Source organism: Lonchura striata, chromosome 8 (genome assembly GCF_046129695.1).
Source record: "Lonchura striata isolate bLonStr1 chromosome 8, bLonStr1.mat, whole genome shotgun sequence".
NCBI classification, from domain to species: domain Eukaryota; kingdom Metazoa; phylum Chordata; class Aves; order Passeriformes; family Estrildidae; genus Lonchura; species Lonchura striata.
Window position 1 is genome coordinate 27,314,179 of NC_134610.1, and position 17,777 is coordinate 27,331,955.

At 37.4% G+C, this 17,777-nt stretch overlaps 1 protein-coding gene across 2 annotated transcripts in view; it reads right to left on the reverse strand.

The window, feature by feature from the left end:
• Positions 1 to 17,777, reverse strand: part of SPATS2L (spermatogenesis associated serine rich 2 like) — a 78,761-nt gene that overhangs the window by 27,125 nt on the left and 33,859 nt on the right. For both annotated transcript variants that reach the window (XM_021555470.2, XM_021555471.3), the window contains exons 2-5: positions 15,215 to 15,278; positions 4,858 to 4,966; positions 1,386 to 1,435; positions 722 to 962 (exon numbers count right to left, since the gene is read on the reverse strand). In XM_021555470.2, the coding sequence (XP_021411145.2) occupies positions 722 to 962; positions 1,386 to 1,435; positions 4,858 to 4,966; positions 15,215 to 15,253 (439 nt within the window). In that variant the 5' untranslated portion in view covers positions 15,254 to 15,278. The remainder of the gene's footprint in view (positions 1 to 721; positions 963 to 1,385; positions 1,436 to 4,857; positions 4,967 to 15,214; positions 15,279 to 17,777) is intronic.

The following is a 17,777-nucleotide window of genomic DNA, read 5'->3' on the forward strand; positions in this document are numbered from 1 at the left end:
ATTGAAGAGCTGAAGAAACAGTACAAGTACTAACAATTAAATATGAGCTTTATGAACTTGTAGGCAAAAGCCTTCACAGAGCTTCTGCCCCAGAGCAGTGAGTCTGTTCACACTGTCTGGTATAATCTTAACTCTGTACTTAACCACAGTGAGGAAGAACCTTCCGTGTTACTGCCCCTCCCAGTTTCAGAAATGGTAACTAGATAACTAGACCCTATGAGAAACTAAGTGCATCTACTAAAAAGCTATCACTGCCTTTCCACACCACAAAGGCCCTTCCTTCCCTGCTAAGAAAAGCCAGTGGAGGTCTACTGTAACTAGCCTGTGTAGGGAAGATGAGAAAATGAAAAAAAATTGACTAGTTTGGACTAAACAATAAAGAAATCCAGTAATATGCCACAAGCTCATAGCGCTCAGATATCTTTACCCCATATGAGGGACTTAATAATTTTACTGTTTGACACTCAAGCCACTTTCTAACCCTGCATTCTTCTATATTTCTACCTGCAATATTCTGTATCAGCTGGGCTGTCTATAAGAGAAGAAATACATTTTACAAGGAAACATATTACAAGATGAATAGTGTGCAGCTATTATGTGCATTATTTTTCCATAAAAACATCTCTACAACATCTTCATGGCAATAAAAACACTATGTGTTATATCAATGAAAGCTTGGCTACTGCCAGTTGGAAATGTGCTCTCTGTCAGAGGAACTGACCTCTGATTTCTGGACAGTTCAGTGCCGACCCTACAAATGTGGAGCCTTTGTTCTCAAGAGAAGTGCTTTCCAGTTTCTGATTGGCAGAACCACGGCCAGAGGTGTCCTTAGGGCATCCATTCATATGACAATCATTTATTCGCTGAGGCTCTTGAGATGCCTTCTCAGGTCCACTATTCTTGTTTTTAGGATCTTTATTACCTTGGTGCTGTTTAGATTTGCTTCTTTTTCTCCTATTGTTCTAAATGGAGAAATAGCACAAGAACAGAGACATCACTAAATGCAAATCGTACAAACTCAAAATAAAATCAGTAAATTGAGCACTGTTAAGTGTCTGTGATTATCCAAGATACAGTTTTTTACTAGAAGCATTTCTGTGCATGGGCTGTTTTGGGATTTGTCCTGTGCTTGTCCAGGGTCCCACACCCAGGTACACACACATGTGCTGCCCCAGAAATTTGCTCAGAACACTGGGCTTAGTGATACAATAACAGAAGAATAGGATTAAAAATAGTACACACATTTACTTTCAAGTACTGTTTACAGGTGTGAATGAAGTCATCTGTGCTGGAAAAGGCCAACTACTGACCCAAAATAGTACAATTCAGGTACAGACAGCTGACAAGTGATTTAAATGACTTGACTCTCAAGAGCAAGTTCTTACCTTCTTTCTCCCTGTCATATTCCATTCCTTTAGAACTTGAGTTGCACTGCCTAGAGAAAGATAAAGCATTTCAACAAAAGTTCAGCTATGAAAAAGAACCAGTGTGTTCATGATCAGTTTCTAGTCTCCTAGATGAGGAGCATTTCAATTTGTTGTGAATTCTCTTATGTGGGGAGAACAAAATGGACATTGCTGCCTTTCTTCTTCTCAGTTACCTGTTTTGATTTCACTGCTTACAGTGGATTGTCTTACTTGGCACCACTGGCTTTTTATGGACTTCATTGCACAATGTAATTGTGTGCCTATCTTAGAACACTAGCATAACACCCAGAAAAATCAACACTCAAATCTCTTACCTGAAAAGGAAAGTATCTCAGCACCCAGAGTCAACAGTGAGTACACTTAATAGTCCACCTAAGCATATGAAAGTTCTAAAAACTTTTGGCATTTCTATCACATATTTTCTATGTATTACCTGTCATCTTCAGAAGATTTAAGAGTATGAAAAGTAAAGAATTAGCAACCAAAAGAGTAATTTTGTGGACTCTTGCATAAAATCTGCATCACACAAATGCAGTAAACTTAGGCCTGGCAGAAAAGAATGCTAAACAATTATACTGAAAAGTAACTACAGTTATAATTGAAATTCTGCCTGTCAGCCATAATGAGTTGCTTAGATAAATTTATGAAACAAACTAGGCAGAGCCTTGGTCAGACCAGTGCCTGGTGCCATGTTAGAAGAAAACTCTTCTCCTAATTAACATCACCATTTTATTCTCCTGTAGCCTAATGCTGGAAAGAGATCTCATGGTAAGCATGCAGTCTGAATTGTCACCCAAAATACTATGGCAGCATCTGCTACAATAATATTTTTAATTGCCAGCAGGTTACAGGTCTTCTGGCTTGAATTTAACAATCACTTTGCCATCACATCACAAATCTAGTAAATACTCAATTATTTGCCTTTTCAAGTGGATTTCATACTCAGCCATTCTTCTCAATCCTATCAGCAAAATCTTGCTATTAGTATTAAGAAGAATTGCTGTTTTCAGATCACCATGAATTGTCAACCTGTATTCAAACAAAGACGTGTGAGGTTTTCAGATGTACCAAAATTACTATTCTATCACAATAAACCAGATCCAAGATTATCTGGTGAGCCTGTCACACACAATAGGAAAGATTACGTATCTTGCTAAGACCAATCTGTTAAATTGTGAAAAAATTGCATGGAATCCATCAAAGCCATGTTTTATTTGCTAGATGACATGGCAATGCAGATAGAAGGCTAAGACTTCTATTTTTTGTATAACTATATACATATTTACAATTAGTTACACATACACACTTATGTACATGTAAGTACAATTCCCTCTCCTAAAGGCACATCATCTTTTGACAAGTACCATGTTTTTGTATGAAGTAATAAACATCTGCTCCCCATTTTACTGAAAATATGTGATTTCATGTGACAGCTTTGATAACTGTTTTCACAGTAGCAACCAACATCCTTTATGTGTTGCCTGGTGGTGTCTTTGCTTTGCTTCCCTGTGAATACTATGCATGCTGAGAGTCACTTTGGGGATGCATCCAGCTAACCTCTGTTTCTTCCAATTGGAAATACACTCACTGTCCAAATCCCAAAGCCCTCAGTATATTTTCTTGAACACATCTACAAAGCAGCTGAAGAGACCTTCTGATTATGCTCAATTAGATAAACTAGCATAGCAAATAAAACATTTGAACCCTCTTCCATTTAAATATAATTTCACATATAGAATAACATTCATAACAGAGGCATCACCTAAATGCTATTCCAGATATGAAGGAAGATAGGAAACTAAATTTGAATATTTCTTGATTCAGCAAGTAGCACCTCTGAGAGAAGCACTACATGGAGGTGGCTCAACCTTTCCACTCAGCATGACCACTGCAATGTTTTTCATTGCAGGACTTCTCAGTGAGTGTTATTTCAATCTTAGCAATTTTTGTCATTCATGTGAAAAAATATTTCAATTATTCATTCTATCCACAGTGGCAACTACGTGGATACGTATCTTTTCTGCTCTTTCCAGACAGTAACAAATATTAGCAATGTTCATATACTCCCTCACAAAGACTTCTGAACAGTAATCGCGAACTGGTGAAGTTCAAAGATCATCTGAACTCGGGTATAACAGTTTGCTTTTCTTCATGACTTTATTGCACTTCTTGCAAAGCTTGTGTTTGCCCTGTTTCTTCCTTACAGCAGGTGATGGATGACACATGGCTGTGAAAGCACTTCCCCTTTTGAGGAACCACTGGAAACAATTCATAAGTCACAAGCATACAAGCAAGTTATGGTAACTTATAACAAAATAAAAGGAAAGTAACTCGTTGAATAGTCATCAAACAATTCTCCATTACCTCCCCAGGACACACAGTACAGGAAGACAAAGTTATTGTTCATTAGATGCATCACACTTTCCTTTTTCGCTGTGTGTGTGCACAGACAAGTGCCATTTCAATACATTGTCAGAACATAACTATCTGTGCAACTGCCTGAAGCAAAAATAACCATATAGATCTGATGAAAGAATTTTGAGACATTTACAAACAGTCCAGTTTGCTTGAATCTGCTTTTTGCATATTGGTATTTCCTAGTATACAATGATGCTTTTCAGCTGATAGATTTTAGTAAGTTATTCCAAATCAAACCCAAAAATATTTTGAAGTAAAATAGGCATGAATTAAACAACTTTCTGAGATAGGAAAAGTGAGGCATTTTTAAGATATACAGGGCCATTTGAGACCACTGAACTTCTACTATCATTTATGTAACCTCAAGCTACAAAAATTTTTCAAAAGATTGCCCATGGTATGCCATTACTTTTGCAAAGGGTTTCTCACAGATGCTGGTGAAAGTTCAAAATACTTGACTTTATATATTTACCAGGAAAGTGATATTAAAATACAAGTGACCTTTCATTAGAGGTGGTCTCATGATGCAAAATACAAACATGGATCCAGGTTTAAATGGCTCGAACTTTCACTGGAGTCTTGGTTCAGCCATTATAAATGTCAAGGCTATTTGCAAAATTAAGATTGAGGTTTGAATATCAATGTATGCATCAAGTTCAGGGGTTTAGGGGCCTGGTTATATGCTTCAGAACTATCCCGAATGTTCTTAGTTATTGTATCATCAATAGTGAATAATTTCCTAACATATTATTTTAAAAAGCATTAACCTTCACGCAGAATAAAGAAACAGGTCTGCAGTAAGAATGGCTTAAAAAATGGCAAAATCAGGTAGAACAGATGAAGAACCACGTCAAACTTGTACTGCAAAGAAGCAAAGATGCAGACAGGAGCATCAATTTTTTATAATTAACAAGTTTCACACATTAGATTTCAGAAGAACCACAGAATATATTTTGAGCCACTAGAGACAACAAATACTTTGATATTAGTGAAAAAGGTACATTGTACTCACCATCCATGAAAGCTTGAACAGTCTTGTCTACATTGTTATCAAATTGCTGCAACACCAGAACTATCTCATTATTGCTTTTGTTTGGAACAATTGATCGGATTGCATTGATCTGTAAGTAAAGGAAGACAATCATAAATTTATCAGACTCCTTTTAGACTATAAGGTACCTCTGTGCCAATGCATGTTTATATAAATGCCTATTACACTGATGTGCTCACGAGCACACAGCAATGTATCTATCTGCACAAAGCAATTCCCATCCTATCCTCACCCAGCCATGCAAATAATGAAGCAGTTTCTTCATTACATCAATTCTCCTACTCTCAGTCACAGCAGAAGAACTACCTTAATTCAACTAACAGAATTCAGTCTTACGCTTCTTTCCTAAATGGTCTATTTGCTGCCAAGTGTCTCAACGTATCACCTACGCAAATTTAGTGAGCACACAACTTTGTCAACAAGAGTCTTGCATGGCCTTTCTACATCAAAGTTATGACTGATTTTTTTGGCATCTGAAAAATAGTCAGAGGCTAAAAGAGAACAGTATAATTTTTAAAAGTTCTAGTGGCTGCTCAACATAATTTCAGTTTGCTGTTCCATATACAAGTGACCAGGAAGCTTGTGTAATCCTAAACAAAGGACATGGGATGCCAAATGCTTCGTTCGGGAAACTGCTAATGGATGAGGTGTTACACCCACAGATGACTCTGGCATGCAATGCTTAAATTTCACAGCATTTGCTACTGCTATACTGTCAGTATCCAATGATACCAAATGGAATTCAACTTGGGATGCTTTAATAAAATATTCCTACTGGAATCACACTATAATTCATTTTCTCATCCCTATATATTATAGTTGAAAGCAAATAGTTACATGCAACTTTTTTGCTAGTTTATTTTAATGCTATAAAAAATTTACTAGATCAGACCAAAATAAAAATATTTAAACATAATTAGCAAAACAAAAGCCTATGATAAAAAATTAGAGACTCTGCCAAACCAGATCATTTGTTCCAAATTAGCTTTATGAGCTTCCCTGTCAAGATATCCAGCAAGTACTTACAATCAGAAACTTGTTATTGTCCTGCAAATGTTTATCTGGCACCCTCCTTTGTTATCTTTCTGTGGGAATACATCCTTGATTAGGTGTACTTTATTTACTGCATCCCAATATCATCATGCTAATTGTGAAGCAGTGTGGTCTTTTTATTGTACTGTGAAATATAATTTCGAAAAAGTAATACATGAAGGTAGAGCTGTTTAAGGGCATTAGGCTGGCTCGCATGGCAAAAACATTCATACTACCTTGTCTTAGCTGCCCAGTTAGGTGCTGAAGGACAATCTCTATGGAGTCTCCATCAACGAGGACATCAGAAGGTGATTGAGAGCATTCAAGTGCTCAGATTTGACCAACAAAATCTTGTTTTGCTGTAGTATGTTCACCCCACTCCTCAACCACTGTGTTTTCCTGTCCTATATTCTACCATAAACCAGGAATCACGGCATGCTCTCCCAATGCACTGATGGGACAGCTCAGATTCCTGACGCCCACTGAACTCAGCGTCAGAAGTGCAAAGGCTCATGCTTGGCTTCAGTACATGTTAGTACAGTTACTTAGGATGATTTACTGTGCTCCTGTCCACCATCCTATCACACCCCTATCTGCAGCTTCACATATGCCCACAGCACCTCTTAGGTAGCAAGTCTAGCCTTGGATAGTCCAGGCCAAACCCATAATTTAGAAGGCAGTGGAGTTGAGTGCTCATCTACTTCCCGAGGACCCTTTCCCAAAGGCCTATCCCATTGTCTGTTTAATGTTGCCATGCTGTGACTGAACCAGGCTGGCCCACAAGCTCGGTCCCTAGCCAACAGAGGCTGCTTCAGACTATCTACTAAACAGGGGTAACTTTATGTTGAAGTTCATACAGACCAGGCTGACAAGTGGACTTCTTGAACCAGAGGTGGTGTTGCCAGAAACTATACAGAAAATCTCCTGCCTGCTCAAGTTTCTCTCTTCAGCTGACATGCATGCATGGAGAAGAAAGTAATGAGTATAGCTCTCCACTATGTACTGCAGGCAGCCAAGTGAAAACTAACCCAAATCACTAGGATGTGAAAAGAATGCACTGGAAAAAGGAGTTAATTAATCTAGTGATTGTGGGCACAGGCATGCTATTTAATGATAAAGCTGCAACAAGTGTGAACTGAGGTGGCTCCACAATAAAAGTTGGCAAAGACACTAAGAGCAGGCCACAAGCTGCAGTCATTTTATGTTCAAGCTCACAGCTCTCAAATATTTTCACCATGTGGATTACATCTTCATATTCTCACAAAAAATTCCCCTCTTCTTTCACAATCATGTGAATCGTCTCTCTGCCTACTCAAAATTGCATAATCTCCTTGTGGTAACTGCTTACAGGAAAAATAGTAAAAGAAATATCTAGAGTATTCTAACTAACTTTAAACAAGCACAAGGATTTCACATGGCTTCTAGGTCCTACTTTGCTATGAAAGGTCTGCAAGACTCAGGAAGCATCTGGAAACAACCAAGTGAGGCTAAGACCTCACTCAGGCAATTCACCACACAGTGCACTTTGGAAAGTTATTAAAAACAAGAAGAATATCTGTAGGGTAGAGGACATTGACACACAAGAACTCAACCACGCAGGCCATATTTCAGACTCCAAAATCAGCTGGAGACTTTCCGTTTGTACTGTGTGATATTTGTTAAGAATTTTTTCATTATAGAAAAATCAGAATTCAAAGCTAAACTATGTTTCATCCAACTAATACTATAATTAAATACAAAAAGGTTATGGAAATATTCTAGTTGTGGAGATAACAAAAACAAAACAAAACACCACGATGATGATCTTAGGACAAATGCTTAACAAATTTAGCATATGACAAGACTGTGGACACAGCCCTGGTTTAGTTGGACTACTAAAAAATTTGATGTAGTGAATTAATATACTGTAAAACTCAACAGTTCTACTGCCAAAACCCAACACTCTTTTTTGTTGACTGTTGCATAAAATATACATTTGTTTACCTATTTGGAAAATATAAAATTTTGAGTTTAATGAAATAATTCCTCAGGAAAAGAACATCAGATTGCAAATTATATGATCCAAGACCTAGGAAATACCAAATCAGAAGCTGCTTAGAATTTTTTGTCTGCTTCTCTTACGTATGTACTCTGTGATACCCAGGATACCTACAGGCTAAGAGTTTCTTCTTTCCAGATTTGTGCCGTGATTTATGTGGGTAAGTAGATGAAAACCAAAATTTGCAATCAGTAGGATGCATCAAAATTATTACATACATACATATATAAAACCATCTCAGTTCAGAACCAAAAGAACAGAGATCCCAAAACATTTTGCTCCAAATTATTTTGTCTTTTAAAGTTTTAGGAACAAAATCAATAGGCATTGTGTTACCATACTTCTGGAATTTTAAAGATCTGTGTGCCAGACAACAAGTCTACAACACAGTTGCACTGTTTTACCAATATTTTAATCCAGAATACATTAGAACTGTTGTTTACAGGCAATGAAAATGTCACCAATATCCGGACAGAAATTACTGACATGTGGCTACAAGACTCAGATTGTGACCTGATAGTATATCTGGGAGGACAAGGTATATGGAAGGAGACCAGGCTATATCACAGCCTTCTCCTAGAAATGGAAATTTCAAGGTCCCTGATATTCTACCCCTTAGTCCTTTAACCCTGATTTCAAATATATATGTAAATTTCTAGGTCTGAAGCTCAGCTCTGTCCCCTCATACAAAAAGTGTCCCATTTGTTTCCAGAAAGGGACCTAGTGATAAAAAAGAAAAAGCCAAAGGGAAGGATGAGAAACTTCCTGACAGCACAGGCCTAGCACAAATGCACTTCTCCAACTGCAGGTCGTAAGAGACCTAACACAGACTGTGATGAACAGAAGCACAGCAAAGCTCCAGGAATGCCTGACAAATGCAAGAAGACAAGGTGGACTTACACTGAAGGGATCAGTGTGATCTGGGTCTAGCCACTCCAGGTATGCTGGCTCCTCTCTGGTTCACCTGCTAGCTCAGGTGATGAATCAGCCCTTGTGCTAGTACAGCTATACACCCCACCTGCTTACAAACCTAAGCAGGTCTGTAAGCTACTTACAGCTACTTGAGAGAAGTCCACCACTTCCCAATCCAAAAAACTCTATAGAGCTCATTTTTATTACAGATGTGATAGGATAATGCCAGGGCAGGATGTAACTCCTATCTTTCTCTTTCTAAACTGACAGTCCTCAAATGCAGCAAGAATATTAATCTTCTTAACATTTAATAAACAGATGATGCAACTAGAATCATCTGGTATTTATGACTTCTCAACAACAAACTCCTTTAAAAAATATTTAGCATCCTAAAGTATGAAACAAAGTACCAGAGCAAAAGAAACTCTTACCAGGCAATAGTACTGCTTTAATGCCATTCTGCAAGGGCTAACAAAGCAGTCTACTTTATTAGATGTCCATTTATGTGGGAGAAAACATTTTTTTCCCTACTTACTGAAACCTGATCATAGGACAAACAGCATTACCAGACTATAATTATTTTGTGAAACATCCTGTTTCTATCAGTGTAGATTCCCAGTGAACTGCTGTCATCATCTGGATGCTAGACAGCATTCCAGACACCAAGAGAATTCAGTAACATACCTTCAGAACCACAGATAATTAATGCTATTAATGTCAGCATTAGTTGAGAATCTGTCACTGACGGCAGTTAAATTCCTGGGCTTTCCCTCCTGTAGCCTAACAGGAAAACACATTACTTTGTTTACTAAGAAAACTTTCTCAGAATTTCAGCTTACAGAAACTACTTTAAAGCAATCACAGATCTAAAATATCAATCTGTGATCTTGAAAAAAACTGTATACAGTCAGGAACATGAAAGTCAGAACCCAGGTCCACCTCCATTTAAACCCATGATCCAGAGCTCAAGTCCTGCTAATGCTTGCTGCAATTTGAGCCAGACTGTGTCTCATCAGGACCAGAATTCCACAGTCATGAGGATGTTTTTATCTGTCTCCTACAAAATATGTTGAAGACTGCCCAGAAGTGGAATCAAAATTGAAAAAGGTATTAAGTGCCCTCAGATAAGCATCTACCTCACAATAAAATCCCCAAGGTCTGATCAGATATACTTGACTATTTTTCTGATGATTACTGTTAAACATCTCACATGGGGCAAAATTTTTGGGGTCACCTAACAAAAAAATACACACACACACACATATATATAATGATCAGTAACAGGTTACTTCTGAGGAATATAGCACACAGGAAAGGATGCTGAATTCTACCCTTTCATGGTAGCTCACTCTAAGTCCTCACAAATACCCATCTCACAAGACTTTCTAGGTAAGTCAAGCTCAAAAACAAACAGAGCCTGCCTGGAAGTTGTGACACCAGATTACCTATTTCACATGTAGAACCAAGCTGACAGTGATTTGTATTCCTCTAAGCCCTTTACTTTCTCTGTCAAGTTTCAAATGGTTCCCAGGCAACTGTAACAACATGGACTCAATCACTGCCTGTTTGCTGCTCTGCTCCATCTGGTCCCCCTTGGCATCATCTCAAAGAGGATGTTTCTGGTGAATAAGTAACATATCCGGGGTTCAGAGAGTTTGTTTATGTATTTCTGACATAGTGACAAATTAAACTTCTTTGCTGAAAGCTCACGGCTGTTCTGAAACCCCTAAACACAGCTGCTCTAATCCCCTTGAAGTAAGTTACTATTGTGGTCACTTAGAAATATTCTTATTCATGCTTGGTTAGAAAACTAATGCTGATCCACCTTCACTTTGTACTAAACATTAAGAACAACAGATTTTCTCTAAGTCAAGAAATGAATTAATTTATAAGTATGGTTATCAATAAACACAGACATTTCCTACTTTACTTTTACTGCATGTCAGTAGTAAATTTTTATGTACACATATACATCATTCAATTCCATTACACCCCCAAATTCTCCCAAATCCTGCAAGTAAAGCAGGGAAGAAGGGCTGCCAGCAGAACACTGCTGTTTTGATAATCTAGGAATTTAGCATTAGCAGATGTCTTGGCTACATTAAGCAAGAAAATGCATTTTAAAACCACTTTATGGTAGAATTTTTTAAAAGGTTTTGAACTTCTACACAAACATATTTCATGAATACAATTTGACTTGGTTGTATTAAGAGGCTATTTCTTACATTGAAGATATTTTTCCAAAAGCTTTACTAAGTTCATCCTGACAAACTGAACAAGTATTGCTAATATCCTCTTTGAGCAAAATGACAGCTTTGATCAGATCTGTGCCTCTCTTCCTGCTACATGATCTGTTCATCACCCTGATACCTTCTGACCATTTATTCCTAGTAAGCCCCAAAAAAGTTCTACTTGCTGCAGTAAACTTCTTTAGGCACTTGTCATGGATTTATTATTTCACCCTTATCCATCAAATAGAAAACCAGACATTCTAATATGTTATTTCAGGATTCCTGAGAAGTTTGGCTTAGTTAGAACTGTTCTACTTGAGTGATGACAACACTATTTACAGACATGAGTCTGTGATATCCTTAATCAAAGTTAAATGGCTCATCAAGTGACAAAAGTGCATTTTGATCAACTTTTCTGGTCTTTGAATAGTCCATCTACTTCATCACATGGGCAAAGAACAGCTGCAAAGGTCAACTTTAAGGAGAAAGTGAAATCACAGACTACAAACTATCTGATTTGGCAATGCATGATTTCATATTTACATACTACTTCCATTCCTTCCACTCTAAATCCTACTCTTTCCTTACATGCTGACTATTGCTTATGAAAACCACATTTATGGTGTAATGCAAAGAAAACTGTGAAACCTCCAAAACCACATCTGAATAAAATTTCCTTCTTGCAGTGCTGCCCATCTGCTTCTCCAGCTCTGACACTTGAAATGACAAATGAGAAAGCAAGCTTTTCAGAAGTTCAGCAAAACATCACTCCTAGCAGAATCTCAAAAGGACAATTTTCATCTGAATGAATATTTTGCTAATTCCAGCTGACAGCAGATCTCACAGCAAATAAAAAAAATAAAAAATAAAAAAAAAGGGCCCAAAAAGTTTACAGTTTAAGTTTAAACAATTCCTAATATTTCTTTGGATCAAAACCAAAGTCACATGCCAGAGATTAATGGTAATTCTGGGGAGTGCCTGATACTCACTCATCTCTTGTTAAACTAAGAGGGCCTAATTGTTGCAAGAGACAATACATCACTTGTCTTCCTCATTCCAATTGCTTCTTCTTTGAAAGCCTTGTAATTCAGAATCTCAACACCTCTTCTGGTGATGTACTAGGCTAATGCTTGAATACCTCCTTTGACTTTATGGATTGTGGATGCAAGCCAATGAGTTTAACTCATTTTACCTCTTAATCCAGTGAACTTTTATGCATATGATCTGAACTATGTATAACACTCCGTCTCTGAAAATCCTCACACAAAAAAGAAGTCCTTACTTATTTTCAGGTACAGAGATGATTATGAGTGCTATCAGAGGCAAGAGGGAGAGTGGTATAATGAAAGAAGACTACAGCAAGGGTCAGGGCAAAGGGAATTATTCTGAGAGAGGTCCTGATGGTAAACTTATACTAGTTCTGCACGCAATTAATGACCTTTGTGTCTGCTGAAATGCAGAACTTAGGTTATTCCAGAAAATCTGTGGCTTATGTGCATGAAAATATGGTAATTGAAACAGTCCTGGCTCCCCCACAAGAGTATCACAGCTGCAGAAGTCTCTGCCAACTATGGAAACTTTCATTAGCCTTCCTAACATCACAGGCCAACATTTATATAAACCTCTTGGGGGAGAAAAAAGAAGATACAAAATAGAATGTTTAACCTATTGACTCTATGAACTATTTCAGCTGAAATGCCGAGAATGAATTACACAAGTATCACTACCACAGTAGCATTCTCTTATGACTCAAATTCAGAGGTGGGGCTTTATAGAGCCTGAGTGTGAGCATAATGTCCAAAATGTCTGCACTGGCCTCACACCACATTTAGAACAGTGGCAGAGGTTCTACTTTACTGAATAACTAGAAGCTGATCATGGAGAGAACACAGGGAAAGGTCACCACAGGAAAAAAATTACCCAAACAACTGCTGCCCCACCCCCAAACAAAAGAACAAATATGCTGAAATCTGCACATAATTTTAATCACATTTTTATCACAGTCAAACAACCTTTAATATAAGGAGAAACTTGTGTGCCACTTTTGCAGAAATCTATATGAGCAAGTATTTGTGTGCATATGTACAGCTCCTTTGGCTTCATGCAAGTCCTAGCAAGTTCAAAGTCTTAAGTACATCATGATCTGCAAGCTCTAAGGTAGAAGAAAGGGAGAACTGGGAAGGGACTGTATTCTAGTCTGTTCTTTTAAACCAGGCCTGCTTGTATTTACATTGAGGGCAATGGATTTGTGAAGCTCAGCAGAACTATTGTATTTATAAACCTTGGGTTTTTTACCCAGAAATATTGCCTCCCAAAAGGTGGATAAAAGGAAACATTAAATTTACTCTGCTTCAATGTTGTGAGGCACCACTATGGAAGCTCTGTAAGCTAAGTGAGAAAGGGATGTGATTTTGACTCCCTTACCAGCACACTGTAAATATGTCTGCTTTTCAAACACGCAAATGAAATCCTCACGTTTTAGCAGTTTATGTGCAAATATTATCCAAGGCAACTCTGCAGGACTTATTTGTTCAACTTTTTCCTTGTATTTCTAGTGCATCGCTCAAAGACCTCTGAAGCTACAATCACTTCATAGTTGCTTCGTTTGTTGCTACCCATAGGTAAACCAAATACAAGATACCAAACAGAGCCACTGCAATCCTGTTTTAAAACACAAGGGACTTGCCCAGGTGCAATGGCTCTCTGAGCACAGCACCTTCTCAACTGCACTATTTAGACTACATGAGGCTTATGCTGTTTGGTCACTAACCCTTTATGCATTAGGTTATTAATCTATATTTTCCAGAAGAAAACCCAGTGATTTTGCAAAACAATTTCAATTGCTATTAAGCTAAGTTTTCAATTTGGCATAGGCATTTAGTGGCACTAAATACTGATGGAAGATGCAGGAATAAAGAGTGGAACAATTTATAACAGAGTGTATTGATCCAATTATTTTCCTGCCTTAAAATGCATATGCTCATAAACATTTGATTTTGGGCACTTCCAGTAGATATCAGACTCAGAACAGCAGACATCTACCATGAATAAAACTCCTGTTGCAGTTCTTCATTCTTAAACTTGCAAAAGACAAATACATGATTTGTAAAATCCCGCACTTGTAAAACTGACTTAAATAAAACATTTCAAGCTACACAGTAAGTATGCAGAGCTTCAATTGATTTATTGAGCTGTATTTTTGGAATTACTGTAGTTTACCTTTGAGCACTCTGGCACCAGGGAAAAGAATTCAGTGACATTACTTTCTACTGTAAAATCATCATGCTTCTCAATTTTAAAACCCTGTGCTTCTATTATGGACTAAGGAAGAAATTCATCATCAAGACAAGAGATTTATATTGACATGTAAATCCTCAAGCACAATAAGCAACACAGATGTTAACAACAAATATAAGGTAAAACTACTCATAAAACAGGCACCTGGGCAGTGCAACAGGTAAGGTAAGGAACTATTTCCCATAAGGAGAGCTAGAGCAAAAGACATTCTATGGTTAGATGGTCTCTTCATCTGCCTGTTGGGAGTTACAAAAGCTCTCCTGACCTACCTCATATTCTAATTATCTTTAGGTCCTTTACTGCTCCTGAAAGGATGATGAGACTCTAGCTCTAGCCAAGGATATGGAGAAGACTCACTCAAGCACATGGAATGCAGTTAAAAGGAGACATACTTTCATAGGAAAAAGTAATCTATGCTTTTTAGGTCCTGATTTTTAGGAATTGCTTTAAGTATTATAGGTACAAGATTTTTTGGCGGAAAATTATTTCTAAAGGGCATGTTTCTTCAATGTTTTTTTTGTACAGCAGCAATCATCCCAAAGTGCTGTTCTCCACAGCATCAGTGTGCACAGGAATTGCAAAGGAGTAAGAGAACTCTAGCTGACAAAACAGTCTCTCTGCACAAAAGTAAAAATGCTTCTCATCAAGCAAGATTCAGATTAGTCCTATCATTATCTGTGTACTTCATGCACAAACACAAAGTCAATACATAATAAGGTTCAGTATGTGAACAGTGTTGGAAAGAGTAGAAATTAAATACGTATGCAAATATAATTTTGGTTTGCACTGTACTGTTACTTGAACCTACCTTTTCCTTGATATTTACAGGAGAATTGATTTCTGCCATCTTTATTCAGAGGAGAGTAGTGTCTCTGAAATGAGAAAAATATACAAGAGATTAATTTGGAGGTTTTAGTCTCAACCTGTCAAAGCTACACCTGTCATGACTAATTGTACATGCTTACCTGTAAGCATTAAAGAAAAATGAGAACACAATGTCCTGCACAGCAGTGCTCAATCCTGTCAAAAGGTAAAGCTAGTCTAAATTTCCTACCTTCCCCAGATTAGTTCTGCAAGCCTAATAGCTATGAATCTGGATAAAAGGCATATGTAAAAAAAATAAAAGCCATGTCGCCCACACCCTGTTCTGAGACTATAAAGAGCAGGAGTACCGCAGATGAACTCAACAGCTCCTGTTTTCTCATTCACCAGCATCCTCAATTTTTGCTAAAAGAATTTATCAATTAATGCAGTCACAAAAAGCAGCTAACTGTGCCAGGTGGTTGGGCTGACAAGTGCTGCACGGCTGTTGTTTGTTTTTAATTCATAACTAATTCAGAGAATTTAGTCACACAGCTCCCACTGAAACTAACAGGGTCTGTAGATTTAAATCTCTAAGTCTCTGAAAACTTGGCCACATGAATGGAATTTGCATATGATTAAGAAATCCTGCAATATGCTTTCTATTTCCAGTTATGTGGCTAGGTAACTGAGAGACACTCTATCACATGATGAAGAGTTAAACATAGGGAATGAAGTTCCATTGCCTATTCCTGCTTCCATCAAAACTAACTACCTTAAACTTCACTAAGGAACAGAGCTGAATCCTCACATTTTAAAATTAAATCACACACAAAAAATTACAGCAAAGACTAAGTCAAATGAAATAAAAGCTTGGTTTGGTCACTCTCTTTAACTCTATTGTACACTGATAAAAAGATATAGGTACAAATATATGAGAACAAACCCCTACATTCATTTTACATTTTTAAGTTGGAACATCTCCTTTTCCCCCCATTTAAGCATTTGCTATGTGGACTGATATGTGTTCTAAAAATTCTTCTAAATCTCTTTTAATGCTCTTAAAGAATCTTCCCTCAACTTCTTCTTTGAAACACAGAAGTTTAGTACAGCTCAAACACCAAAAATAAAGCACTTCTCTTGCAGTATTCACTGACAACTTTAAAATCTTATAATTAATTTCTGTAGGCACCCATTTTCTAACTAAAGAGATGAGAGCTGAGGAAGTATATGTGGAAGAGATAACAGGAAGAAGAAAAAGAAGTTCATCTGAGTTTTGGTCTGATGAGGAGCCAAAAGACAAAAGTAACCACTTCCATTGCCAGCTATTAAAAAGACATGTTTGAAATAAGTAAGGTTGTTCGTGCTGTCTCCATCTTACTACACCATGAACAGATGCTCTCTTAGAACTCAAATACCTTTTACCTCTATTAAGTCAGTGGCTCAAATGCTTAGCCAAGACTGGAGTCTCACTATGTTTGACAAGCCTTCCTGGCAGTTGTGTCACTGGGAAGGCCTTACTGTCTGCTGGTATCTCAGAGAGGAAGCTTGTCCTTCCTGCCCCTCCTTACATCAAGGAAAGAGCTCAAATTAGTTTCTTCGTCTAGCCTAGCCAAAGGCTAGAAGCAGAATTAAAAACATCTGGACAGAGCAGGCAGGAAGATCACTCCAAAGGTAAGTTCAGGGCAATCCCATTTCCAATATTTAGTGTGTTCCAATAACAAAAGAAAGGTGTTAAGAAATGCTTGTAGCCTGTAGTCCCTAGACAATTTTTTTAAATGTACTTCTTGTCTTTTGCTGTCAGCTATTTCTTGTGCCGAAGGGGCAAAGAACATGAGATATAGATGATAAATTTTCCCATGCAGGCTGGAAAAGTCAGTTCTAAAGTTACTCTAAATCTTCATCTCCCTCGCTGCTTCTCATAAAAGCATGACTTCTATCTAGTGACATCAAACCCACGCTGGACGGGTCCTATTCTAAGTTTAAGAGGTAACTGTATGGTAAGGAATAGTTAAGGAATTCAAGTGGTTTGCTCTTGTATATAGTATGGAGCAGATTTTGTAATGTTAAAGACAACTGATCAATGCACTCTTGCATACTGATTCAAATATACTTAATCCGATCCAGCACCTCATAACAACATTAACAAAAACGTTAATCTGTTCTTGAAGAACTGAACACACATCATATAAACAAGTTTACTAAGAGAGATAACAAACTCTTCTGGCCTTAAAAATGTATTAATCTATAAAAACCACTAAGTAATGGGAAAATATCTTTGTCACTTTAAATCCTCAGGTTCTTTTTCAACATATGCTATAAATTTTGTACCAAAATGGTACATTTTAAAACTGCATCTTGTATTAAGCAAATAAATCCAAATAACGATACCCTGTGAAAGCCTCATGCCTCTCAACTAAGGTTTTTTCAAAGACACTAGCTAAATAAATCTTGAAATTTAATTTTGTTGATTAAACCCTACTACTTAACCAATTCTACTCCTTGTAGCAATGCTCTGATTTAAAACCAGACATAAAAACTTCATTCAACATCTTGCCAGAATTTGATGT